This window comes from Jaculus jaculus, chromosome 7 (assembly GCF_020740685.1).
Source record: "Jaculus jaculus isolate mJacJac1 chromosome 7, mJacJac1.mat.Y.cur, whole genome shotgun sequence".
Lineage (NCBI taxonomy): Eukaryota > Metazoa > Chordata > Mammalia > Rodentia > Dipodidae > Jaculus > Jaculus jaculus.
In genome coordinates, this window is record NC_059108.1 from 155,422,206 (window position 1) to 155,449,686 (window position 27,481).

At 49.4% G+C, this 27,481-nt stretch overlaps 1 protein-coding gene across 1 annotated transcript; it reads right to left on the bottom strand.

Moving 5' to 3' along the window:
* Nucleotides 1–17,253: 17,253 nt before the first annotated feature.
* On the bottom strand, nucleotides 17,254–26,886 carry Ccdc197 (coiled-coil domain containing 197). Its single transcript, XM_045155604.1, is given in 8 exon segments — nucleotides 17,254–17,365; nucleotides 17,367–17,392; nucleotides 20,721–20,817; nucleotides 22,400–22,512; nucleotides 25,173–25,234; nucleotides 25,237–25,344; nucleotides 26,337–26,419; nucleotides 26,733–26,886. Coding segments are annotated over 8 exon segments (702 nt in total). The 5' UTR covers nucleotides 26,834–26,886.
* Between the last annotated feature and the right edge of the window lie 595 nt (nucleotides 26,887–27,481).

Genomic DNA, 27,481 nt, shown 5'->3' on the forward strand with positions numbered 1-27,481 from the left:
CCCAATTAATGTTTTCTGAATGAATGAATTTTCAGGATGGTCGAGTCTGTGGCTCTGGAACTGTAGGGCTGTGTAAGAGGCAGACTGGGAACCAGGCGCAGGTGACTCACCCTGGTACAAGCTCATTATTACACACAAGTGGTATTTGTCGTTCTTCAGCAGCCTTTGACCCTGGAGGAGCTACTGGGTGTGTGGAGGGGGCTCTGGTACGCGGCACACACCCATTTTACAAGTACTCACACGCATCTGGTAGAAACTGGTCTTTGGATGCTCCTGGGCTAGACATGTGATCAGATTATCTCTGCTGGGAAGCCGGACAGCAGCAGTTCTGGCCAGCCTGTGATCAGAAGGAAACAGGGATTGTCCACAGCGTGTGTGTTGCAAGGGTGGGATGGTCAGTACTTATGTGTGGTGCAGGCATAGTGCATTTTCATCCTACCAGATTTTTCTTCACAATAGAATTATGGGGTTAGGGGCCTGGGGAAATGGTTCAGCCATTAAAGGCACTTGCTTGCAAAGCCTGCTGGCCAGGGTTAAATTCCCCAGCCATCCACTTCAAACCAGATGCAAATAGTGACACCTGGGTCTGGTGTTCATTTGCAGTGGTATCAAGATTCTAGCATGCCTATGCCCCCCACACACACATGTGTGCAAATAAATAAAACAAAAAGAAGTCCAATAGGTTTATCAGGCATGACTTCATTATAAATTGCAGCACACCTGTATGAACACCTCCAGTTTCCTGTATGAAGCAATTCTCCTCCAACCCATTCTCAAGTCCTCCACTCCTGCCCTCAGCTAGCTAGGCAGCCCTACATCTGTACCTTTGCAGCCTGCATCATAGTCAGTGTGGGGAGTGTGGGGTGACTAGAGCCACACTGGGCCATGGCAATGGCAATAGCTAACCACCGCTCAATGGTTAGGCAAGGTACTCACTTACAGGCAGGCCTGAAGGACTGCTAAGCATACTTTACCTTACCTGTCTCACACCTAGCTAATGGAGCTTGGTCAGTGGTGTGTTCCTATCCATGCAGATCAAGTTACTTGTCCAAATCAAAGCCACACACCTATGGTGATTATTTTCAGTTTTTATTTATTTATTTATTTGGTTTGTGGAGGTAGGGTCTCACTCTAGCTTAGGCTGACCTGGAATTCACTATGTAGTCTCAGGGTGGCCTCGAACTCATGGTGATCCTCCTACCTCTGCCTCCCGAGTGCTGGGATTAAAGTGGTGCACCAGTACACCCCACCAAACAGTAATTATTGAGCCCCAGGCAACCTGACTCCAGACCTGGTTTCGAATTCAGTGCAGAGAAGCTGCACACTGGTTGTAGGAGCCGTTGAGCCTTTCCCACACACCTGCTCACTTCTGCAGTTTCTGCTCTCTGTGTTGTGGCTTGGTTTTGTGACAGGGCTTCCCTCTGTTGCCAAGGGTGGCCTCGAACTTCTGGGCTCCAGTGATCCTCCTGCCTCACATCCTCAGTAGATGGGATTGAAGGCTACTCTTTTTTCTTTGCCAGTGAGCCCAGAGAAGCAAGAGGAGTATCTGAGGAAGAGGTGGCCATGGTGGGACAATGGCTTCTCCTTGTTTATTTTTATTTATTTTTTTGAGTGTCAATAAAACTTTATTAACAAAGCCCCACAGCCAGCAAGCAGGCTGACCCTGGAGTTATCTTGCCCAGAGGTTTCTTTTTTCTTTCTTTTTTTTTTTTTAATTTTTATTAACATTTTCCATGATTATAAAATATATCCCATGGTAATTCCCTCCCTCCCCACCCCCACACTTTCCCATTTGAAATTCCATTCTCCATCATATTACCTCCCCATTACAATCATTGTAATTACATATATACAATATCAACCTATTAAGTATTATTTTGGTTTTTTGAGGTAGGGTCTCATGCTATCCCAGGCTAATCTAGGACCCTACCTCTGCCTTCCAAGTGCTGGGATTAAAGGCATGCACCACCACAGCCATCTATTTTTATTTAGTTCATTATTTATTTATGAGAGAGAGGGAGAATAGGCACGTCAGGGCTTCTAGCCACTGCAAATGAACCCCAGACACATATGCCACCATGTGCATCTATGGCTTGTGTGGGTTCTGGGGAACTGAACCTGGGTCTTTAGGCTTCACAGGCAAGTGCCTTAACTGCTAAGCCATCTCTTCAGCCCCTCCCTGTTATTTTTTAAACAAGGTCTTGCTATGTACCCCAGACAGCCCTCCAACTCACAATCCTCCTGCCTCCACCTCCTGATTACAGTGATAACAGGTGTGTGCCACCACACTCAGCCAGGATCCCTGGACTTCTGACTCCTTGTCCAGTACTGGAGGGGGACAAGAAAGGGGGAGGGGGCAAGAGAGGAAAGAGGAGAAGGGAGAGGGAGAAGAAGAAAAAGCTTACTTAGCACTCAGTTTCAAGCTGGGTTGGAGTCAGAAATGTGAAGTCTTTTAGGGGTGACCCCTAGGCAGGCAAGAACTGTACCCCTCTTCGTGCACCCTCTACCTGGTGCCCAGGTGACAGGGGGGGTGTTGGGGATGGTGCCTGTGGTGACAGCTGTGGCCTCAACTGATACAGGAAGAGTGGACCATCCAGCAAAGACCTTGGCCATCTACATGTGGCCGTGGAGGCTTGGCTCTGCCTTTGAGGTAACTTGACTTACAGGCTGACCTTTCTTAGGCCCACTGAAGGCAGAAAGCTCTCCCAAGCCATCCTTGCCTCATGATACCATGTGGCTCCTGCCCACCTCTTCCCTTCTCTCTCTTATTGATGTCCCAGCTTCCCTGGTGCAAGAGGACTCAAGAGGACAGCTTTAGGGCTCCAGAACCTTTCCTCATGTGTCCATCCCTAAGCACCTTCCCACAGGCTCCACTTGCCAAATGCTGTGGTCTTTCATAGTCCTGCCCATCCTCCATGAAGCCTTTTTTTTTTTTTTTCAAAAAAGAAAACACTTACCAACTTAACTGCTTTTTTTTAAAATAATGGCTATGTATTTATTTATTTCTTTGAGAGAGACAGAGGGAGAGAGACAGAGAAAGGGAGAATGGCATGCCAGGGCCGACAGCCACTGCAAACGAACTCCAGACACATGCACCTCCTTGTGCATCTGGCTTAGTGGGTCCTGGGGAATTGAACCGAGGTCCTTTGGCTTTGCAGACAAGCGCCCTAACTGCTAAGCCATCTCTGTAGCCCTCCGTGAAGTTTTTTCGGACTGCCAAGCGATCGTGAGGTCTTTTGAATTTCCATGCCATGGGGATCACATCCTCCCATGCCTTGGTGTCCTGCTCCTGTGACTGGAAAGACAGTAGGACGTAATTACACGTGTGGGCAGTAGTGTCACGTACACTCATGACCTAGTTCCTGTGGCATTGCTACCTGAGTAGGTCAGCCCCCTCTGAGCCTGTTTCCTCATCTGTAAGTGACATAATTGTGAAAAGCAGTTGACACTGGACTTGGGAAATGTGAGCTTTGCACGCTGGTCACTTGAGCTGCAGACATGTTCATCCCAGGTCACATAAGCCTAAAGGAAAATTACTGGCCTCTGCCAATTATGGAATTTTACAGGTGGCAGAAAGTCGCCTCAAGGAGGTGGGTGTGGGGTGTCTGAACAAGATGTCACCCTCTCCCTGGAGCAACAAAGCGAGGTTGTACCAGAAGTCGCATGCAGGAGCCACAGAAGGGCCGCCGTGGGGCATCCTGAAGCGGACAGCACTTGTGCCGCCCTGTCGGCTGCAGGCGGGGTGTCTGCAGGCCCTCAGGACTCCATGAGGTAAAGTGCTTCAGTCCCTTGCAGAGTGCAGCTTTGAGCCTAAGGTCAACGTTGCCTTCCTCCAATGCATTGAGGCTGCTCCTTGGCAGGAGTGAGTGGGAAGAAGATCTACAACTTTCCCCTCTGCTGCCCGCACCGCTGTGCTCACCCTTCTTGCTGGAACAAAACACCCATCCAGAAGCAGCTTATGGGAGGAAAGCATTTACTTCAGGCTTGCAGTTCTACGGTGATGCTTCGTTGTGGTGGAGGATGCTGGCTCACTTCATCATATATCCACTAAAACCAGTCTCAGTGCCTATCATTTTAACTTGTTTGAGATTTTTCTAAATTAAAATCTTAAATCATTTAGTCCAATATCTTTAGCCAATCACATCAGTCCGTTACAAAATTTAACCTAAATTAAATTGTCTGGGCCTGGGCAGCAGAACGCAGCCAGCCCTTATGTCAGTAGCCCAGTTCCAACAAAATCCTCTACAGTCTTTCCTTCTCCTTAGAAAGCTCATAAGCCAAGCCTCAAAGTTCAATACTGTCTGCACTTAGCATTCTCAAAATCTCATCGGAATAGTCCATAAAACTTGGCTTACCACTCCAGAAGGCATCTTCAGTTACAAACACCAAGTCCATGGCCGTTCCTCCAAAACAAAGGTTCCAAAAGACCAAAATCCACATGGTCAGGTTCATCTCAGCCCACTCCTGGTACCAATTTATGTAGCAGACAGCTTCAGGTTCACTGAGATGAACTTCCAGACCAGACACAGTTATGGAGGAAGGGACATTTATTGAAGCTTACAGACCCAGGGGAAGTTCCATCATGGCAGAAGAAGCTGGCCTGTTTTCATAGGACCAAACACACAGTGAGAGGCCACAGCCAAAAGTCACACAGCACACTTCAGGAACTCCAGCTAGGCATTTTGCTTATCTTCAGATTAGAATCTCAAACCCACCACCACACCTTAGGGCTGGACATCCCAGTGACATCTCCTCCAGCCAGGTGGCTGCAGATCCAAACTACAAACTAATAAAACACTGAATATACTGGACACAATCTATTCAGACTACCACAAGGTGCTTGCCTGCAAAGCCTGAGGACCCATGTTGGACTCTCCAGATCCAACGTAAGTCAGCTGTGTGAAGTGACACTAGTGCACAAGGCGGCACGTGCACACAAGGCGGCACGTGCTCACAAGGCGGCACGCGCACACAAGGCGGCACGTGCACACAAGGCGGCACGTGCACACAAGGCGGCACGTGCCCACAAGGTGGCACGTGCTCACAAGGCGGCACGTGCACACAAGGCGGCACGTGCACACAAGGCGGCACATGCACACAAGGCGGCACGTGCACACAAGGTGGCACGTGTGTCTGGAATTCAATTACAGTGGCTGGATGCCCTGGCACCCCAATTTCTCTCTCTCTCTCTCTCAAAAGATTTGTTTTTATTTTTTGAGGTAGGGTCTCAGTCTAGCCCAGGCTGACCTGGAATTCACTATGGAGTCTCAGGGTGGCCTCGAACTCTCAACAATCCTCCTACCTCTGCCTCCTGAGCGCTGGGTTTAAAGGCATGTGCCACCATGCCCAGCTCATAAAATTTTTTATAAAAGGGAGAATTTATTGGAATCAGGGAAAGACAGAAGCTGGTGTTCTTCACTGATAAGCCTCCAGCAAACACCAGTATGCTCATAGGAAAGGCTCGTGCTGCCTAGGGGAAGCAGACCACTGGCACTTCAAGACACCATGTACACAGGGCTGAAGCAACATTCTTGCTACATGGAGGAACTTTCCCAGGACCATCAGAGAGGGAGGAGAGGCAGGGAATCTCCCACATGAATGAGATTTAACTCTCCAGCAGCCTTGGAAAGGAGACATGTTGAAGGAGGAACAGGAGAAACATAGCTTTTTTTTATAGGAAGTCAGCCAGGGTCAAAGGCCCAATAAGAAACTGGATGCGGGCTGGAGAGATGGCTTAGCAGTTAAGCGCTTGTCTGTGAAGCCTAAGGACCCCAGTTTGAGGCTTGATTCCCCAGGACCCACATTAGCCAGATGCACAAGGGGGCGTGTTATGTATGTCCAGTTCTCAGCACCCCCAGTGACCACCAAGGAGAACCAAACACATATGCAAAGGCAAGGGGCTTTATTTTCGGGCTTAAGCTCGGTCTCTTGTCTTCACCAACTCAGTGGGTCGGTATAAGAGCCCCGAGCAGCAGGGGAGCAGGTTTTTTATAGGGATTTGAACAAAGAAGTAGGGAACGGGTACATGATTGGTTGATTTCTTAGGACATCGGCGGCAAGGTTAGCAGGCAGGAGCTAGGTAACTAAGCAACAAGCAGCAAATAACATTTGTATGTACTTTGAATGGCCGAGACAGGGAGGTAGGAGGGACAAGTCTTTGGCCAGTCTCAGGTGTCCTGGGCAGGGGCTGGGCAGCTGCCCCTTTGTTCCTTTGTCTAAGCTGAAACTTGTAACTTAGTCCTAACCAGGGCAGCGCTCTACCGAAGCCTGTCATGGCATCGTTCAGTTTCTGGGTCCTTCAGGCGCATGCGTGTGGAGTTCGTTTGCAGTGGCTGGAAGCCCTGACACTCCCATTCTCTCTCTCTCTCTCTCTCTGACCCTATCTCTCTCTCCCTTTCCCTCTCCCTCTCTCTCTCTTTCACTCTCAAATAAATAAATAAAAATAAACAAAAATAACTTTTAAAGTGCTTAAAAAAAAAGAAATTGGATGCTACCTTGCCTGCCCTGGTCTCATCCAAGATAACTTCAAGCAACATTTCCGGGCAGCAGTTTTCTGCTTCTTCCTCAGATTAGCACACCTGGGAAGGCTGGGGCCCCTGGCATCAGCCGCAAGTCCACCAGCCAATCAGGTCTCTTCTCCCTCACAAACTTGCACCTGATGACAAGGCTCATGTGGTGGTTTGAATAGGTGGCCCCCAATATATTCTGTTGTTTATTTGTTTGTAGATTACATATACAGTCACCTGGCTGGAGGCAATGTCACTGGATGGCTCTTAAGGTGTGGTGGTGGGTTTCAGATTTCAATCTAAAGATATACAAAGTGTGCCTAGCTGGAGTTCCTAAAGTGTGCTGTGGCTTTTGACCTTTTTGACTTGTGCTTCTTTCTCTCTGCTTGGTCCTGTGAAGGCAGGCCAATTTCTTCTGCCATTTATGGAACTTCCCCTGGATCTGTAGGCTTCAATAAATATCCCTTCCTCCATAACTGTGTCTGGTCTAAAAGTTCATCTCAGTGAACCTGAAGCTGTCTACTACAGCTCATCCCCCCCTAATTGGATGTTTCATCCATATGAAGGAGCCTGACCTTGTGTGTAAATCCCAACCAACAGTAATGATAGTTTGTATTAAAGGGGATAAGCAGTGCAGGTTACTTGAGAGACTCATTGATGGGCGTGGCCACTCTTCTTGGCTAAAGACTAGTGGGAGCTTCTCTCTGGAGTCTATGACCAGATTCTGGCCTGGTTCTCACTCAGTACCAGGTATGAGTTCTCTTTCACTAAGCAGATCTTATCCAATTCAAAAGCCATTGATCACCTGTCTAGCTGTCTGCCACTATTACACAGGTGTGTACATCTTGTCTAGTTGGTTAATTTCGTAGCTTGCAAGATCTCCTGCTTAATTTTTAAATATATTGTATTATTTATTTGCAAGCAGAGAAAGAAAAAGAGAGGGAGGGAATTACCATGGGATATATTTTATAATCATGGAAAATGTTAATAAAAATTTTTAAAAAAAAGAAAAAAGAAAAAGAGAGAACATGGGTGCACCACGGCCTCTTGTAGCTGCAAACAAATTCTAGACCATACACCACTTTGTATATCTTGCTTTTTAAGTGGGTAGTAGAGAATGAAACCTGGGCCAACCTAAGCTGGCAGGCTTTGCAAGCAAACACCTTTAGCCCCTGATCAACCTCCCCAACCCAATTTTAATTTTCTTTTGTTTATTAATTTATTTTTTGTCTTTTTGAGGTAGTGTCCCACTCTAGCCTGGGCTGACCTGGAATTCACCATGTAGTCTCAGGCTAGCCTTGAACTCACAGCATTTCTCCTACTTCGACCTGCTGAGTGCTGAGGTTAAAGTGTACACTGCCATGCCCAGACAGTTTTTAATTTTTTAAATTATTTATTTTGAGCAGAGAGACAGTGTATGTGTGTGTATGTGTGTGTGTGTTTTGTGTGTGTGTGTGTGTGTGTGTGTGTGTACAGGCACACCAGGGCCTCTTGTGGCTACAAACAAATGCCAGATACCTATGCCACTTTGTGCATCTGATATGTGGGTTCTGGGGAATTAAACCCAGGCCAGCATGTTTTGCCAGCAAGTATCTTTAACTGCTGAACCATCTCTGTATCCCAGCTTTTAATATTTTTTAATTTTTAATTTTTTGATTTATTTGCAAGTAGCGAGAAACAGAGAGTATGGGCACACCTGGGCCTCTGGTCACTGCAAACAAATTCTGGATGCAAGTGCCACTTTGTGCATCTGACTTTACATGGGTACTGGGGAATAGATTCTGGGTCATTAGGCTTTGCAGGCAAGCATCTTAACCACTCAGCCATCTCTCTAGACCCCCCTCAATTTTTAATTTTTTAATAGGTTTTTAATTATGAAAGTTAAGCCTGCTCATTGTAAATGCTTTGTAAAATGTACAACAGAATACAGAAGAAAATAAAAATTCAGAATCTTACAATCCACAGTTAACCACTGCTATCAAGGCAGGATGGTGTCCCCCACTTTCATACTTGTCATCTTTCTTAGGGGACACAGTGCATGCTCACAGGTGGACTGGCTCCCCATGAGGGTGAGACTTGGTTTGGGGAAAGTGTGGGACTTGAGCACGTGTGCATGTGTATCAGTTAGCTATTGCTGTGTAACACTAATCCCCACGTGCTCTCTGGGTTACACTGAGCATTTATTGCTCATGCCTGGGCCTTTGAATCAACTGAGGGTTCAATGGTTAAGGTGGTTGTAATTTGGTTTTGTCTGGTCCACATTGGCTCTCAACTATGGCTTACTTAACATTTTATTGGCCAAAGCCAGTCACATGACCAATTCAGAGCTGGAAATGCATGCTGTGTCCATCAGGGGTGCTGTCAGAAACACCTACCTACACACTGCCACAGCTTGCAACTGGAGACCAGTAACTGGGTGAACTCAGCAGCACATGAGAGAGCCTGCCTCAGACATGGTGGAGGGAGAGGATGATGCCTGAAGTTGTCCTTTGACCTCTACACATTGCCATGCCTCATGCGCAATCCCCCCCAACAGGAGAGGTTGTGTATGTGTCACATGCAAGTGTCACACTAGCTTATATACAGGATTTGAGCATCTTTGGCTTTGGTTTCTGTTGGTGGTCCTGGAACCAATCTCCTGGGATAACAGGTAATAACTGTGTTTCTTTCTACTCTCTTTTTAAAATTTTATTCATTTATTTATTTGAGAAAGCGAGACAGAAAGAGGCAGAAAGAGAGAGAGCAAGAGAGAGAGAGAGAGTATGGGTGTGCCAGGGCCTCCAGCCACTGCAAATGAATTCCAGATGCATGCGCTACCTTGTGCATCTGGCTTACATGAGCACTGGGGAATCGGACCGAGGTCCTTTGGCTTTGCAGGCAAGTGCTTTAACTGCTGAGCCATCTCTCCAGCCCTCTTTCTACTCCTAAATGCATATGATTTATTAAAAATGACTTTTTTTTTTAATTTTTTTTATTTATTTGAGAAAGAGGGAGAAAGACAGAGAGAGAGAGAGAATATGGGTGGGTGTGCCAGGTTCTCCAGCCACTGCAAACAAACTCCAGACACATGTGCCACCTTGGCTTACATGAGTCCTGAGGAATCGAACCAAGGTCCTTTGGCTTTGCAGGCAAGCTCCTTAACTGCTAAACCATCTCTCCAGCCCCTCCACTTAATTTTATATCAGATAGTTTTGCTTATGTTATTTGTTTAAATTATGTAATGGATACAGAATCAAAATCATAAAGTTTTGATGTAATTTATTGAACTCTTCCTCTGACATCATCAGCTTTTTCTAATGGAGTTGCTCTAAGTAACTGTGCACTGAACATCTTTGTACAGGACCTTTGTCAGCAAGTCACTGGCACCTCCTGCTTCTTTTGCCAGCATGTGGTCCCGCCTCCCCCTTCCCTTACTCTGTCCAGGGAGGTCATCTGGTGCCCACTGCTGGCTGCAGGAGGATGGCTGCTGGCTGTGCGCCCCCCCCCCTTCCCCTGCTTTCTGTCCAGGGAGGTCGTGTGGCGCCCACTGCTGGCTGCAGGAGGATGTTCTGCTTCACCCAAGCTCAGTGATTGCCACCCAGGCCTGTCCTGTGAGAGTGTGGGACCCTCCCTGGTTACAGAGCTCAGATCAGGAACAGATGGATCTGTAGACTCCTGTCTCTGACTCCTTCAGCACTGGAGTGTATCAGTTTCTCATGGTTGAGACAAAATACCTGACCAGAAGCTAAGGAAGGAAGGAAGGAAAGAAGGAAGGGAGGGAGGAGTTATTTCGGCTTACAGTTTCAGGTTTCAGTCCACCATGGCGGGGAGGGCGTGGCGGCAGGAGCTTGAGGCAGCTGCTCACATTCAGCATGGTGGGGAAGCGGTGATGAATGCTGCTGCTCAGCCGGCTTCTCCTTGATAAGGGCCAAGACCCCAGCCCATGGAACGGTGCTGCCCACAGTTAAGGTGGGTCTTTCCACCTCAGTTAACCTAATCTCGATAATCCCTCACAGGCATGCTCAGACACTAGTTCCTTAAGTAACGTCATGCTTTCACATTTGAAGCTAGAATTGGGCTGGAGAGATAGCTCAGCGGTTAAGGCACTTGCCTGTAAAGCCTAATGAACCAAGTTTGATTCCCCATTACCCATGTAAAGCCAGGTACACAAAGTGGGGCACACATCTGGAGTTTGTTTGCAGCAGCTAGAGACCCTGGTGTGCCCATGCTCTCTCCCTCTTTCTCTCACCTCCCACCCTGGGCATGGTAGCACATGCATTTGATCCCTGTACGCAGGAGGCCGAAGTAGGAAAATCACTGTGAGTTCAAGGCCAGCCTGAGACTACCTGGTGAATTCCAAGTATGCTTGGGCGAGACCCTACCTCAAGACATCCCTCCCCTGCAAAAAAATTTAAAGCTATAATTCATAGGCAGGTCATGAGGTCCTTCTCAGAAATTGTTCAAGCTTGGAGCACTGCTTTTTAAAAGAAAGATTTATTTTATTAATTTAAGAGCGAGAGACAGAGAAAGAGGCAGAGAGAGAGAGAGAGAGACAGAGTGAGTGCACCAGGGCCTCCAGCCACTGCAAACGAACTCCAGATGCATGTGCCACCTTGTGCATCTTGGCTTACATGGGTACTGGGGAATCAAGCCTCGAACTGGGGTCCTTCGGCTTCATAGGCAAGCACTTAACTGCTAAGCCATCTCTCCAGCAGCACCCCCCCCCTTTTTTTGTTGTTGCTTTGAGGTAGGGTTTCATGCTAGTCTGACCTGGAATTCACTATGTAGTCTCAGGGTGGCCTTGAACTCATGGTGATCCTCCTACCTCTGCCTCCTGAGTGCTGGGATTAAAGCTGTGCGCCACCATGCCCGGCTCCAGAGCATAGTTTTCTGGAGTCTCAAGGTCTAGCTGGGGAGTCAGGTGAGATGACATTTCCCTCAAAATGCACTCCAGGGCTCCTGTCGAGCCACAGCAGAGCCCAAGAGGAAGGGGCCTTAGGCTGCCATCTTGGGCTGCTGGTGACGTGTTGTGAGGGATGCTTGCAGAACACATATGGGACAGAGGAAGAGATTTACACCGCCTCCTGTCTCCTGGTTGGCTGGCCTTGTTCCGTGTCAGCAGCAGCTAGGATGGCAGCAGTAGGCACAGTGCCCATGTATCATGGTCATGGCCTGGACCCAGGAGAAGTGAGGTACCCCTAAAAGAACCCGACACCAGGTGGGAAACCGGATGGTTAGCCGCTCACTGTGACACAGGATCTGTTCTGTCATCCCCCAGGAGTGTGACAGACATCCGAGGCAGGGCTGCATAACAAGGGCACAGCCAGCAGAGGGCAGGGAATGGAAGGCCGTCCAGCTCTCTGTAGAGCTCTGGCAGGCACAGCTCATGGAGCCAGGGTCTCACCCAGGTTCAGTCCAGCAGCTCCTGAGAGATCAGACGGGATGGGCCCATTGTGCCCGAGGGAAACTGCAGTCTAGGCTTGCAGTGCAAGGTGGAGCAGGCCCTGGCCTCTAGGCATGTCCGTTGCTCTGAATTCTAAAGCAGCTGTTGGCAAGGTGTAGGCAGGGACTTGTCAGACAAGCACAGTGTGGGACAGATCTGTGTAAAGACCAGGCCTCCTGACACATGTCCGTGACCAGGACCCAGCCAGACTCCACACCCTACGGAGGCCCAAATGGGCCACAATTCTCATTGGGAAAGAAAGGGACTGAGCAATCCTGCCCTGTGTGATGTTCCAGCTTAGTTGGCTGGATTTAAGAGTCACACCTCCAGGTGTGTCTGGGAGGGCATTTCCCCAGGAGGTTTCACTGAAGAGGGAAGAGCCCTTCAAACAGTTGGTGGCACCAGTTGATGGGCTGGAGTCCTGAACTGTATCAAAAGAGGAAAGTGAACTGACTCCGCTTCCTCGCTGGGGACTGCATGCGACCGGCTGCTTCCTGCCATCCAGCCACCTCTACCATGGTGGACTCCATCCCCATCCTGAGCTAGAAACTGGAATAACTCTTTCCTTAAGTTGTTTCTTGTCAGGTGTTTTGTCACAGAAACAAGGAAGCTAAGACATTCCGTGTGACCCCTGAGTCCAAGTCTAAACATTGAACATAGCCTGGGCTTTGGAGCCTTCGATGGCCACCATCCCTCTTTTCAGGCTGCCTGTGGAGACATTGACCCAGTCCCCTTAAAGTCCTTGCCATGGTCTTCTGGTCACTTTTTTTTTTAAGACAATGTTGTTTCTTTAGTTTTTATTTATTTATTTATTTATTTGAGAGTGACAGAGACAGGCAGAGAGAGAGAGATTGAGAGAGAGAGAATGGGCATGCCAGGGCCTCCGGCCACTGCAAACAAACTCCAGATGCGTGCGCCCTCTTGTGCATCTGGCTAACGTGGGTCCTGGGGAATCGAGCCTTGAACCAGGGTCCTTAGGCTTCACAGGCAAGCATTCAACCGCTAAGCCATATCTCCAGCCCTATTTTATTTTTGAGAAGAGAGAAAGAGGGAGGGAGAGAGAGAGAATGGGCGTGCTGTGCCAGGGCCTTCAGCCACTGCAAATAAACTCAACATGTGCGTCCCCTTGTGTGTGTGTGTGACATTGCATGTTTGTGTCACTGTGCATCTGGCTCACATAGGACCTGGAGATTCGAATAGGAGTTCTTAAGGCTTCACAAGCATGTGCATTAACTGATAAGCCATCTCTCCAGCCCATGGTCACTTTTTCTTCTCTCTCTCCATGCACATGAATTAAGTCCAAATGGATTAAAGACCTTAACATCAGACCTGAAACTCTGAAACTGCTAGAGGAAAAAGTAGGGGAAACCCTTCAACATGTTGGTCTTGGCAAAGACTTTCTGAATACAACCCCAATTTCTTAGGCAATAAAACCACAGATTAATCACTGGGACCTCATGAAATTACAAAGATTTTGCACTGCAAAGGACACAGTGAAAAAAGCAAAGAGGCAACCTACAGAATGGGAAAAAATCTTCGCCAGCTATATATCTGATAGAGGATTAATATCTAGGATATACAAAGAACTCAAAAAGTTAAATAATAAGGAATCAAACAAGCCAATCAAAAAATGGGCTATGAAGCGCCACATGTTCTCTCTCATATGTGGATCCTAGCTACAGATGACTGGGCTTCTGCGTGAGAATGAAAATACTTAGTAGCAGAGGCCAGTAAGTTGAAAAGGAGACATAAAGGGTGGAGAAAGGAAGGGAGGAGGATACTTAATAGGTTGATATTGTATATATGTAATTACAATGATTGTAATGGGGAGGTAATATGATGGAGAATGGAATTTCAAACGGGAAAGTGTGGGGGTGGGGAGGGAGGGAATTACCATGGGATATATTTTATAATCATGAAAAATGTTAATAAAAATTAAAAAAAAAGGGCTATGGAGCTAAATAGAGAGTTCTCAAAGGAAGAAATATGAATGGATATAAGCATCTAAAAAAATGTTCTACGTCACTAGTCATCAGGGAAATGCAGATTAAAACTACATTGAGATTCCATCTCACTCCTGTCAGATTGGCCACCATCATGAAAACAAATGATCATAAATGTTGGCGGGGATGTGGAAAAAAAGGAACCCTTCTGCCCTGCTGGTGGGAATGCAATCTGGTCCAGCCATTATGGAAAACAGTGTGGAGGTGCCTAAAACAGCTAAAGATTGATCTACCATATGACCCAGCTATAGCACTCCTAGGCATATATCCGAAGGAATCATCTCATTTCCTTAGAAGTATGTGCTCAACCATGTTTATTGCTGCTCAATTTATAATAGCTGGGAAATGGAACCAACCTAGATGTTCTTCAACTGATGAGTGGATAATGAAGATGTGGCACATTTATACAATGGAGTTCTACTCAGCGGTAAAGAAAAATGAAGTTATGAAATTTGCAGAAAAATAGATGGACATGGAAAAGATTATACTAAGTGAGGTAACCCAGGCCCAGAAAGCCAAGAGCCACATGTTCTCTCTCATATGTGGATCCTAGCTACAGATGATTGGGCCTCTGCGTGAGAATGAAAATACTTGGTAGCAGAGGCCAGTAAGTTAAAAAGGAGACATAAAGGGAAGAGAAAGGAAGGGAGGAGGGTACTTAAAAGGTTGATATTGTATATATGTAAGTACAATGATTGAAATGGGGAGGTAATATGATGTAGAATGGAATTTCAAAGGGGAGAGTGTCAGGGGGGAGGGAGAGAACTACCATAGGATTTTTTTTTTATAATATGGAAAATGTTAATAAAAATTTAAAAATTTTTTTTAAATTAAAAAAATAAATAAAATAAAAGTTTTATTTTTTTTTATTTTTTTTATAAATTTTTTATTTATTTATTTGAGAGCGACAGACACAGAGAGAAAGACAGATAGAGGGAGAGAGAGAGAATGGGCGCGCCAGGGCTTCCAGCCTCTGCAAACGAACTCCAGACGCGTGCGCCCCCTTGTGCATCTGGCTAACGTGGGACCTGGGGAACCGAGCCTCGAACCGGGGTCCTTAGGCTTCACAGGCAAGCGCTTAACCGCTAAGCCGTCTCTCCAGCCCTTATTTATTTTATGTTTGTATATGCAAATGTATGTGAGTATATGTGTATATGTTTATGTATTTGCATATATATGTGTGTGTATATGTATGTATATGCATGTGTATGTGTGTATAGCTATGGACAGATGTGCTCCACCTTCTTTCAAACAGTCTCTGACCACTGCAAATGTGCCTGGCCCGTGAGTGGCTTTACATGGTTGTTGGGGAATTGAACCTCATTCTATCAGGCTTTGCAAGCAAGTGTCTTTAGCCGCTGAACCATCTCCCAGCCCTTTTGTTTTCTTCAGGGGTCCCCCCGCCCCCCATCCCTTCCTTCCGAAAGCTGCTTCAGGTACTCCAGTAGACACTCAGGAAGTGGCTTCCTCCTTCCTTCCACTCTCAGCCTCACCCTTTCTCTCTCTCCTCAGCCCTGCCCTCTAGGCAGCCGGGTAGCAGGGACCCCACTCCCACCACTTGTAGCCTGTGATCTCTCTGGGCTGTCTCTGTAGGTTTGGGGTGTCTTATTCACAGAACAGAGGAAGCGCATAGAGACACCAAAGCCGCAGGAAGCCGGATAAGACAGCTGGACAGCTGCGAGGGGAGGCTCCTTGAGTCAGTACTGCCCAGGGCTTCCTTTTATGACGTCCTGGAGGAGGAGGAGGAGGTTGCTAGGGTGGGGGTAGGTGGGCTTCCTGGGTTTTTTTGTTGTTTTTTGGTGTTTCGAGGTAGGGTCTCACTCTGGTCCAGGCTGACCTGGAATTCACTATGTAGTCCAGGGTGGCCTCAAACTCATGGCGATCCTCCTACCTCTGCCTCCCAAGTGTGCCACCATGCCCAGCTGGGCTTCCTGTTTTGAAGTGATAGGCTTGAGTCTGGCAAGCCTTTTGCTGACAGCAACTGTTCTTTCCCATCATGCATCTAATTATAATCATATGCATGCCCTCTCATGCATAGACATAAAATGGTAAATAGGGATTTCCCCGCCCCCCCACCGCAAGTTCATTCAGAGGACACAGGTTGCCTTTCCTGCGCAAACCAAAAACAGAAAGGCTGCACGAGCCCCCTGGCTGCAGTTCTGGGATGTCCGAATGGAATTAACCACAAAGGGGTAATACTGAGGGCTGCGAGGGAGCTAGAGGTCGGTGGGAGTGACCAGTTGCTTTGTTTGGAGGCGAAGGTATATGCAGCCCTGCTGGAGGAGGCGTGTCATGGGGTATGGGCCTTGGGGTTTTATAATCCAGCCCCTCTCTCACTCTTGCTCCTTCCTCCCTCCTGATGTGACAACATGAGGTGCCCAGCTGCCTGTCATGGTCTCCCCACCACGACGAAATGTCCCCTGGAAACAGGAAGCTGGTCGTTAATCCTTTCCTTCCCGCAGCTGCACTTTATCCGAGCAATGAGCAGGTCAGTGCGACACCACGTGGTCCGTAGGTCACCAGCCTCCCCCTCCCCTCGCGGGTGTCAGCGGGCACAGGAGCGAACCCCCTCACCTCCCGTGCTGCTCATGTTGGCCCAACAAAGTCAAGCCCGTTCCTGCCTGCAGACCACACTTCTTGCCTTGACCTAGGAATTCCAGCTCTGTGGACAAGTGTGAGATTCTTCACACGTCTGTGTGCCCAGCTGGACAGGTAGCAAAATCAGCTCAGAGAGGGGTCTTGCCCTTCCACGTCTGCCCAAGGGTATAGTGCATTCCAAACAGTGTGGAGACAGGGCAGCTTCCGGGGACCCATGAAGAGAGGATCCCACGACTCCCCTCCCCCCAGCTAGCTCTCCTGGCTGCTGTGGGCCACGCATGCGCCCATGCATCCTACACATCTCCCGATATTCCCAACAGCCACCATCTGTAGGGTATGCCAGCTCCTGGTGCCAACGGAGGAGATCCTGTCTGGCCGCTGCCACCAACTACCACCAACTGACCCCTGACAATTCCTAAGTGTGGGCAACGGCACCTTCCCTCCCAGTTGGCCCCAGTGACTGCAGGACCTGCCTGCCCTTCTCATTCCCCCCAGATGTCACTCACCTGGGGATAGCAGCAGGGGGAGAAGAAGCTGGAAGGAGATTGTCAAAATGTGGAGTGGCTCTGATTGTGGGCTGGAAGGACACTGCTGAGGCTGGCTTTCATTGAGGGCTAGATGTCCAGCGGCCATGAAGCCTGGCCTTCACTGTGGGCTGGAGCACTCTGAGGTCTGGAACACTCTGAGGTCTCCGCACTGGGAAATGGGGTTCTGGGGGTTATGTCTAGGTACTTTGTATATTTCTTGAAGTGTCTGGGGTGCCCTCTGCGTTCCTTGGCCTTGGGACTGTCTGCTGCCAGCACACTCTGGGCTCCAGAGGCAGCGAGAGAAATCTCAGTCTCTCTTTTGTCCAACATAAATTCCTGGGAGGGAAAATAAGTCTTAGGGGCAAGCACTTTGTGCCCAGGCATCCATCCCTGGGGGCCAAAGCAGTGGCCAAGAATGTAGTGTCAATGCCATTGGGCACGTGATAAACAGAGGCTCGGAGCAGTTCCATGGCCTGTCTGAAGTTGCACGGCAGAAGCAGATGAGTCTGGGCCCAGACCCTTGTGTGGCTTCCTGAATGTGACTATCTGCCTCTCCTTACCGCCTCCTCCAAGCAGCCCCCCTGACTGTACCCAGCCTCCCTCTCTGAGGACTGTTTATTTCTTCAGGTCCAGGCAAATGTCTCTTTCCCCACCTCCAACTCTACCGGGTGCATCTGGGTGTTGGTTGAGTGACTGACAGGTGACCCCACATGTGACAGCGATGGGAGATGCTTGGAAGCCCCTGACACCAACATGTCATTTCATCATTTCATGAGTAAGTGAATGTCCTGTGGCTGATTAGACAGACATGTCCAAAAAATCCCAGCATTCCTGTTGCAATGTGAAGGGTTCTGACATCCCAGGAAAGCCAGTGCATGGACTTGGTGGGATGATGTCACCGGAGCTGAGGCACAGGGCAGCCTGGCTTAGGCCTGCAGGATTCCTGTGAGAAGCCCTTGTTCCCCAGACCAAGCTCACTGCCGATACCAGAAACGGCACCTCTGCGCGGTGGAGCTCAGGGCCCTGGGCTTGGACACCCTCACTGAGGCCGCCTCACGGAGGTGGGAGGGCTACGATTACGATGAAGCCACGTGTCCAAGATGACTGACAAGGAGGGTCCTGCATGGTGCCGCTGAATGCTAGATCAGAAATCCACCCTTGAGAAGAGACACACGCTGGAAGGAAACAGTCTCAGGAAGGAAGAAGATTGTTGAAGGCCTCACACTTTCCAACCTCAAAACTGACTACAAAGTCGCAGCAGTCCAGACAGAATGAACAGAAGGGGAAGTGCGTATGGGCCAAAGAAACAAGCATGGAGAGCCCAGGAAGAAAAGTGATGTTTACAACAGCTTCTTGACCAGGAAACTAAGGCTGTTCATTGGGAGAAAGGCTAGTATTTTGAACACGTGGTGTGCAGAGAACTCAACAGAGCTTCATATGTAAACACCGTTTGTAAACAACCCAAAGGGGATCACGGGGCCGGACAGATGGCTCAGCAGTTAGAGGCAAAGCCAGGGTTCAGTTCCCTAGTACCCATGTAAAGCCAGATGTGTAATGTGGCACATTGTGTCTGGAGTTCATTTGCAGTAGCAAGAGGCCTGGGCTCACTCTCTCTCTCTGCCCTTCTCTCTCTCACGCAAATAAATGCAAATATTTTAAAGTATTCTTATTTGTTATTTATTTGCAAGCAGAGAGAGAAAAAGAAAAGAGACCAGGAATAGGGGCATCATGGCCTGTTGCCACTGCAAATGAACTCCAGACACATGTGTCACTTTATGGGTCTGGCTTTACATGGGTACTAGGGAACTGAACCCAAGCCAGCAGGCTTTGCAAGCAAGTGCCTTTAACCACAGAGCCATCTCTTTACCCCTCACAAATATAAATATAAATATATATATATATATATATATATGTATGTATGTATGTAGATGTAGATGTATAAGTTTTTGGAGGTAGAGTCCCACTCTAGTCCAGGCTGACCTGGACTCGAACTCACAGTGATCCTCCTACTTCTGCCTCTCGAGTGCTGGGATTAAAGGCGTGCACCACCATACCCAGCCAATATACTTTTTTTTTTTTTTTTTTTTTTTTTTTTTTGGTTTTTCGAGGCAGGGTCTCACTCTGGCTCAGGCTGACCTGGAATTCACTATGTAGTCTCAGGGTGGCCTCAAACTCACGGCGATCCTCCTACCTCTGCCTCCCGAGTGCTGGGATTAAAGGCATGCGCCACCACGCCTGGCTTCCAATATACTTCTTATAAGAAAACAGGCATAAGTCGTCATGACCCAAGATCAGGCAATGATTTCTTAGATATAATCCCTAAAACACCAGTAGGCACAAATAACTGGGGTTAAAAAAAAAAAAAAAAAAAGATTAGATTTCATCAAAAGTTACAACTTTTGGGTTTCAGAGGACACTGTTAAGAAGGTTAAAAGAAGCCCAGCATGGTGACACATGTCTGTAATCCCGGCACTTAAGAGGCTGAGGTAAGAGGATCGGAAGTTCAAGGACATCCTTAACTACATGGTTCAAAGCCAGCCTGGAGTGCATGAGATCTTATCCAGACATGTTGCACGTCTTTAATCCCAGCACTCAGGAGGCAGAGGTAGGAGGATCACTGTGAGTTCGAGGCCATCCTGAGACTACATAGTGAATTTCAGGTCAGCCTGGACCAGAGTGAGACCCTACCTTGAAAAACAACAAAAAAAAGTGCAAATCTATACAATGGACTATTATTCCATAACAAGAATGCTACTATACCCATTCATGCTACAATGTGGATGGGCTAGAAAATATTACACTAAGCACAAGAAGCCCAGGACAAAGTGTGTCTTCTGGAGGCAGTGAAAATGTCACAGGAACGTTTGTTCTGCGATGCTGTGTGATTTTGACCGTACTGCAACACAGAAGCCTGTACTGTAGAGGAGTGATTTTATGGTATATGAATATTTATTTATCTATTTAGTTAGTTATTTATTAGAGGGAGAGAGAGAATATGGGTGCACCAGGGTCTCTAGCCCCTGCAAACAAACTCCAGACACATGTGCCATCTGGCTTATGTGGACACTGGCAAATCGAACCTGGATCCTTAGACTTCACAGGCAAGTGCCTTAACCGCTAAGCCATCTCTCCAGCCCGGCATGTGAATTATAGCTTAACAAAGACAAAGCCCATTGTTAGCTGAAGCCAACCTGGTAACATTTTCCATTGCCACTGTGGCAGTATCTGTGGGTTCAGAGAGAAGAGGCAGCGGAGGGGACTTGGCCACACCCTTGAGGTGGATGTGGAGTGTGCTTGCGTGTGCACACGTGACCCTATCTGCATGCCTCCTCTTCTGCGTGGATGAGGTCATGTGTGTGTGCTTATCTGCAGGTGGGTCTGAGTAGGTTTCAGAGGCATCGCTGGTGTGTAGAGTGACGTCCATGTCTCCGTTCGTGTGCACACCTTGTGTGGTGATTCGCCAGGGTGGGCTATGCATAAAGACCACAGCCCAGCCCTTTCAAGCTCACACCCTTAACCACTGAGCCATGGCTCCAGCCACTAACACCAGCCCCTGCACTTACTGGGTGCTCAAGCAGTCCCAGGCCCACGGCCCCACACCTATATGGCCCCAGAGGGAGGGCAGAGAGAGCTGAGCCTGCAGCAGGTGACTGGTGGTCCTCACCTTGATCACGTCTAGCTTGGAAAAGAGGTCCATGCTGCCCAGCATGCTGCTGGCTGCAGAGCTACACTGCTGAACCATCTTGTCAATGGTCAGTTGGCTCCGTGGGAGGACAAAGGTCATTCCCTCTCCCAGCAGCTGCCTCCCCCACCCCCCACCAACCCCCCCACCCAGCTCTTTCAGACCAGAGGAGCAATCCAAGGCCAGGAGCTTCTCCAAGTCTGTCTTCTACTCCTGGGGTCTCAGAAGGGATCCTCTCTTCTTCTGCATAAACCAAGCAACCTCATGCACAGATGGGTCTGGGTGAACCCCTTTTGGCTGGAAACGCTGGGGCTCCCTCTGGGTGGGACAGGTAGGCTGGATGTAGCTAAGAGAACCCAGTGGGCCTCATCCCAGTAGTACCAGGGCCTGGGACTTCAGGCTCCAGGACGCAACCAGCTGTAGTGGCCTTGCCTCTCAGCTTGAAGAGAAGGATGCGCAGGCTTGTAAACTCAAAGGGCAAGACAGGATGATTGCAAGTTTGATGCTAGGCTGGGTTATATAGTGAGACCCTATCTCAAAATTGAGAAGGGGTGGGCTGGAGAGATGGCTTAGCGGTTAAGCATGGTGGTTCGAGGCTCAATTCCCCAGGACCCACATTAGCCAGATGCACATCTGGAGGTCGTTTGCAGTGGCTGGAGGCCCTGGCACGCCCATTCTCTCTATCTGCCTCTCTCTGTCACTTTCAAATAAATAAATAAAAAGTTTTTAAGCTGGGCGTGGTGGCGCACGCCTTTAATCCCAGCGCTCGGGAGGCAGAGGTAGGAGGATCTCCGAGAGTTCGAGGCCACCCTGAGACTACAATTCCAGGTCAGCCTGAGCCAGAGTGAGACCCTACCTCAAAAAACCAAAAAAAAAAAGTTTTTAAAAATCGAGAAGAGGAGAGGGAGACAGAAGGGATTCGAAACTGGCCAAGCCAGCTTCCCTCTCCACACCTTGTTTGGAGATCATAGCCTCTCTGGTCTTCCACTCCCAAGAGGCTCAGGGCCAGATCAACCCTGGCCCAGGAAGGGCCTGACCTCCCTCACTCAGGAAGTACATCTTGCACAGCTTGAGTCCCAGGCTGTGTCCCAAGGGCCCTGTGCTGGAGGCTGAAGGTACAGACTGTGAGCTCTGTGGATTATGGCAAGAGCCTCAGCTTCCTGGGGCAGGAGGCAGCCAGAGCACGCTCAAGCCAGGAGGGGCTGTGCAAACCTGAAGGCCCCAAATCCTTGCTCCTGGACTTCAGCTCTGTGTTAAGCACAGCCTGGTCATAACCAGAGGGGCCCAGGGATGGCCAGCCACTCGGACTCCGTGCTTCCACGACCCACCCCAGACACTATGTAAGGCTAGTCTCAGTGCCCAGTATGATGCCAGGCCTTGGGACGGGACTGATGGGTCCCAGCTTTGGAAGATGTCTGTTCAGAGCTTGATCTGTGGACTCATTTCTATAGCGTAACATTGGCTCATTCCACAGACTTCCCATGAGGGCAAGTGGCCACCAGGGTGAGAGTGGATGTGTGTTCACGGTGGGTTCTGACTGACTGTACGTCTGTGTGTAGCATATATCTGTGTGGATAGGTCTGTCTACGTGTGCGTCTGTCCAATTGTATGTCGTGGGATGACTGCCAACTGGACTCACATTGGAGCTGTCTGGCTCTGGCTAAGTGTCAAGACTGGAGTCTTTCTGGCAGGCGTCACTGAACTCCAGTTGCCTCCACTGCCACTGCTTGCGAAGACACTTACTCTGTAGCTGGGACAACCGAATCTTGAGGCTCTAGGGTAAGAGAGACAGAGTTGTCTGGGTGCAGAAGACTCTCCAGGGCGTCAGCACCGTCCAGCCTGACAGGGCCAAGAGTAGTCTCTTGCCACCATACCTCTACCTCCCCAGTGCTGGCGCTGAAGGTGTGTGCCACCACACCCAGAAAGATTGTATAATGAATCTGTATTAGTAATGATAAATCCAGAGTCCAGGAACTAAAATCCAAAAAATCCCTGACGCACCAAGATGTCAGCTGACCACCAACCTCTGTTCATCCTTTAGTTCGTTTGTTTAACTTCCTTGTTCTTCCACCTTGGAACTTTTGGCAGAAGCCCCCGCTCCTTTGCTTAACTCATCAGCTGACCAAGGGCCACTGTGCACATTCAAAGTAACCAGTCCAATGCACCCTGACCTGATTCACATCCTGGCTCACATCCTAAGGACATAAGGACCTGTGATCCAAGTCACCAGGCAGGTGAGGTTCAGGACCCCTCTGCTTTACTTTCTAACAATAACATCTTACGCTGGAGAGATGGCTTAGTGGTTAAGGCAGTTGCCTGCAAAGCGAAAGGATCGAGGTTCTATTCCCCAGGACCCACCTAAGCTAGAGGCACAAGATGACATATGCGTCTGGAGTTTGTTTGCAGTGGCTGGAGGCTCTGGCACATTCCCCCACCCCCTGCCTATCTCTCTCTAAAATAAATAAACAAATAACTAAAAACAAACATTAAAAAGAATAACATCTTGCTTAACTTGCCTTTCTGCCATATCTGCACCTGTCATCTTTTTTTTTACATTTATTTTTAGTTTTATTTTCGTATTGACAGCTTCCATAATCGTAAACAATATCCCATGGCAATGCCCTCCCTCCCCCTTCTCCACTTTCTTCTTTGAAACTCCACTCTCCATCACATCCCCTCCCCCTCTCAATCAGTCTCTCTTTTATTTTGATGTCATGATCTTTTCCTCCTTTTATGATGGTGTTATGTTGGTAGGCACTGTGACCTAGGAAAGTGGGATAGAGATATTTCAGTGCTGAGCACTCCTCTGTCACTTCTCAGCACCATGGTGCCTTCTGAGTCATCCCAAGGTCACTGCCATCTGAAAAGAGAAAGTTCTCTAACCAAAAGTGAGAGTAGCATTAATATATGGGTATGAACATTAAGAGAAGTGCTTACTGGGCAGTTTGGTGAGCACAGTACTTACATTTAGCCAGACACCAGCAGACATTACACTCCTTAGGCTCATGACTACTCCTGTTGTAGATTTTCAGTATCAGGGATGTATTCCCTCCCTTGGAGTGGGCCTACAGTCAAATTACAGGGCAGTTGGTTTCCCCTGTAATAGACATGCCACTATTGTACCCGTTGACTCATTTGGCCTGGCTGGCCAAATACAAGGCTTGCAGTGTCCACTGTGGAGTATCTTCACTGGTGATTTCTCTCTCTCCCATTGAACTGCATGCAGTGTGGCTTTTTCCAGCTTTCTGTCAGCTGGTCTACATGGAAGAGGTTTTCCACTCAGCTCCAGCAGGATTTCTCAGTGGCCTTGCAGCCCAAGTATGTGGAGTCTTCAGCAATAGGGTCTCACCATCTATTCCTGGTGGGAAACCAAGGGCCTCGGCAATGGCCTATAATGTTTTGGGGGCATCAGGGACCACCCTGGTCAAGAACTCACTGGAAGGTATCCATCCCTGGCACTGAAGATTTTCTAGTAACAATCTGTTTCTCCCAGCTTTCTTATGTGGTTGCACCTGTCATCTTTTGAGGGCAGCAAGACAAGAACTGAGGGAAACAGTGGCAATGCCACCCTGTCAGGCCCTGGGGCTGTCAACTGGGAAGACACTGGGCCCCACTTTCCTGGCACTTCCTTTCCTGGCCTCAAGAATGGGAAGAATAGCATGCTGAGATGCCTATGTGACGTTGAAAGGAACTCTCCAAAACTTGTTAACTAAGATAGGTACTACAACACCCATAAGTAATCAGTAAATGACGGGCAAAAAATCCACAAAGAACCAAACACTGAAACTTTGAATAAGGACCAGATATAACCGTGAGTGCTGCTCCAAGTGCCCAGTGCCCAGCACTGACCTACTGACCTGGACTCACTTTCCTATGGAGAGATACCAGGTGGTGCAATTCTGCAGAGCTGCCACTAGGAGGCAGAGGCTCCGCAATCAACCGGCCACCCTCCTGCTTCCGTCCCCAGGTCTTTCCTGGAAGGTTCCTCCACGTGCAACGTCCCTAGCAAGAAGTCTACTTAAAGATAACCACAAGGATTGAGCGAGGAATGATATTTCAGAGTACTTCCTTTGAGGCAACTGGTTTCCCAAGACCCTGAGTTCCTGGGACAAGTTGCTGCCATTTGAGGAAACTGAGGCTCACAGAGGATACCAAGGAGACACGCAGCTAGACAGCAGCTGAGCTGGGACTGGAGCCCGCGTTCTTTTGCAATATAGCCTGACTTTTGCATCATAGTAAGTGTTTCAAGGTACAGCAGGGAAAGAAGAAATCCCCTGGCCGGCTGGGGCGGGGGAGGGAAGAAGAGACTGCAGAGCAGGGATCTAGGGACACAGCCGCACCCAGACTGGTCCTTGCCCCGGGCCCTCCTCTGGTGCAGAGGGAAGGGGGTCCCTCCCCTTTTCTCTGGGTCAAGGGGAGCGGTCCAGGCTTCACTGTAGCCCTGTGGTTCTCCACCAGGGACTCCAGGCTCTGGCGGATGGTCTCCTTCATCCGGTAACGACCTCCAGGTGCCGCAGGGCGTCCTCGCTGGCTGCGAAGAGCTTGCTGTAGTGCTCCACCATTGTGTCCACCATCGCCTCCTCGGGCTCCTCCACATCTCCGCAGCCTGGGGAGACAGACGGCCAGGGTGGACAAGGCGGGAATTCCGCCTGGAGCTCTGAGGCTGAGCAGAGCCGCCAGAGGGGCTGGGATAGCAGGATAGGGTCAGCTCTCTGAACTCCCCACCCACTTCCTGCATCCTAAGGGAAGCCTGGGCACAGGAGAGGACACCTAGTGGCCGAGAACACACTAAGCGCCTGGGTCACAGGAGACCGGGATGGTCAAAAAGAGGTCCGAAGAGAGCTGGAGGGATGGTTTAGCTTAGTGGTTAAGGTGTTTGCCTGCAAAGCCAAAGGACTGAGGTTCGAGTCCCCAAGACCCACGTTAGCCAGATGCACAAGGGGGCGCACATGTCTTGGGCCCTCTGGTGCCCAAGAGCCCATAGGAATGTCCTGTGACTCATTCTCAGTGAGCTGCATGAGATGAGACACACTTTCCATCCACCTCTCCCAGCAAACCTTGCTGTTAAAGCGCATGAACTACCCTTTCTTTCTCTTTTTAATCATTTTACTTATTTCATACAGAGGGACAGGGGAGAGAGAGAGAGAAAAAATGGGCATGCCAGGGCCTCCAGCCACTGTAAACGAACTGCAGATGTGTGCGCCAGGATGTGCACCTGGCTAACATGAGACCTGGAGGATGGAACCTGGGTCCTTAGGCTTCACAGACATGTGCCTTAACTGCTAAGCCATCTCTCCAGCCCCACTCTTTTTTTTTTCTTGGTTTTTTGAGGTAGGGTCTCACTCTAGCCCAGGCTGACTTGGAATCCACTATGGAGTCTCAGGGTGGCCTCAAACTCACAGTGATCCTCCTACCTCTGACTCCCAAGTGCTGGGATTGAAAGTGTGCGCCAACACACCCAGTCTACCCAGGCCATTCTTAAACATGGTAGCATCAGTCTTTGTGTGCCCCACTCCAAGACAGCAGCTGAGGGCTCAGTGAGGTCACAGGCTGTGTCCCAGTTGCAGAGAGAGCAGGCTCTTCAGGGCCACCACATACCTCTGGGGATCTTCTCAGAGACCTTCAGCAGATACTCTTCAAAAAGCTTGTGTTTCTCCACCTGTTTCCTCAGCTTCCTCTGCCTGCAGAGCCCGATGTGGGAAAAGTGAGAGGCCCAGGTCCTGCCTGCCTCCCTCCACCACTATCTGGGCCACCTCTGTGGGTCTCCCGCTCAGACCCCTGCTGGGATGGGCCACCTGCCACTTGCCAACACCTGACTCAGCATCTCCCATGCCCATCGAGGGCAAGTGGCGATGGTTACGACCCCACCGCTGCCTCCATCCCAGTGCATCCCAGGTCTCACGCCCCTGTGTTCTCTCTGAGCCCCCTGTGGAGGCAGTGGGTCAGGGCCAGGGTGGGAGGGAGAACACAGTCGGAACCCAGGACAGCTCATACTTGGCCTGGAGCTGGCTGAGTTCTTGCCACAGAACCTGCAGGTCCCTGTCTTCATCATCAGGAGGGCTCGGGCCAGCTCCCTGGGCTGCGTCTGTGGCCATCAGCAGTGTCCCTCAGTACCCCAAGCAACGCAGGAGCCAAGCAGAAGGCAGACGGATAAAGTCAGGACAATGACAGCAGCTTCCTCTTTGGGACCCCCCCAGCAGTCCCTGGAAGCCAGAGTGGTCACTTCACTGAAAAGGACATAAGAGACTCAGGGAGGGCCAGTGGTCAGCCCAAGGTCACACAGAGAGACTGAGTCTGGATTCCAGGATCATTGACTCGAAATCCAAGACCCTTTGTGTGCACTCCCACAGGAGAGGGGCTGACAGCGTCATTCTTGCATGGCATTACCGTTCTCACTTGCCTCGTAACTGGTATGGCCCGCTCACCCCTAAGTGGAAGGACTATGATGCCAGAGAGACTTGCAATAGGGTCTCACTGGCCCGGGCTGACCTGGAATTCAACTGCGTAGTCTCAGGGCGGCCTGAGCTCATGGCATCCTCCTGCCTCTGCCTCCCCGGTGCTGGGATTAACGGCGAGCGCCACCACGCCCCGCTAGGTGTCGCCTTTCAGCAACATTCAGGATTCCCTTAGCGAGAGCAAGGCTGGTTCAGAGAGCGCCAGCAGGGGGAGCAGTGACAGCGCCCTGCTCATCCACGGGAGCCACTGAGGCCGACAGGGGCCTCCAGCAAACCCACGGCCAGCTG